General features: G+C 42.9%; 1 protein-coding gene across 1 annotated transcript in view; it reads right to left on the bottom strand.

Moving 5' to 3' along the window:
* The window catches only part of LOC115649425 (rab3 GTPase-activating protein non-catalytic subunit-like), a 57,925-nt gene extending 57,506 nt beyond the window's left edge, over positions 1 to 419 (bottom strand). Inside the window, 1 exon segment of the mRNA XM_030558365.1 lies at positions 414 to 419. Within this exon segment, the coding sequence (XP_030414225.1) occupies positions 414 to 419 (6 nt within the window).
* Between the last annotated feature and the right edge of the window lie 379 nt (positions 420 to 798).

The raw sequence follows: 798 nt of genomic DNA, 5'->3' as shown, positions 1-798 counted from the left end.
GTTTTCTGGACAACATTTTTAAGTTTTCAAATTTCTGCTGCACGTCAAAATTTTCTGTGGAAAATTTAGATACAAATTGTTTTGTTTTTGTCAAAGTTATCAAGAGGGGAGGGATTTTAGCTGTGCCCACACTCTCAATACAATTTTAAAATGTTGACAACATAAAAGATAAAGAAAATATGAATGGTATGGAGAAAGGGGAGCACACAGCAGCCCAGGCACGGGAAGAGAGAATGGAGGCATACACAGAGCCTATTGCATCAGTGGAGAATGATGGCATACAGAGTCCCTACAGCATGCAGATGAGGGTGCGGGAGGGGTTGCAAGAAGCCCCTGAAATAGGTGGTGTTGGGAGGATGGAACACAAGGAGTTGGGTGGGGGCAAACAAAGGAATACAGAGAGCCTTCAGTACGTGCATTGAGCTTGACCTAAAGAAGAAATTAAGCATATGATCCTCCAGTTACAATGCAATTTTATCACTGACTACTATGAATTCCTTCTGCATCCTGTCTTATAGAAGCAGAATAGGTCAAATATACACTCTGTTCCCCCAGTCTCTACTTCAAAGTGAGTCATAAAATATCAGGGTTGAAAGGGACCTCAGGAGATGATCTACTCCAACACCCTACTCAAAGCAAGACCAATCTCCAGACAGATTTTTGCCCCAGATCCCTAAATGTCCGCCTCAAGGACTGAACTCACAACCCTGGGTTTAGCAGGCCAATGCTCAAACCACTGAGCTGTCTTTGACCTAGGACTCCTGTAGACAAATATGCTGTTTTACCAACCTTAAGTTC

The sequence above is a fragment of the Gopherus evgoodei genome, chromosome 3 (genome assembly GCF_007399415.2).
Source record: "Gopherus evgoodei ecotype Sinaloan lineage chromosome 3, rGopEvg1_v1.p, whole genome shotgun sequence".
Lineage (NCBI taxonomy): Eukaryota > Metazoa > Chordata > Testudines > Testudinidae > Gopherus > Gopherus evgoodei.
The sequence above is the reverse complement of the archived record's forward strand: the minus strand, read 5'-3'. Positions and strand labels throughout refer to the sequence as shown.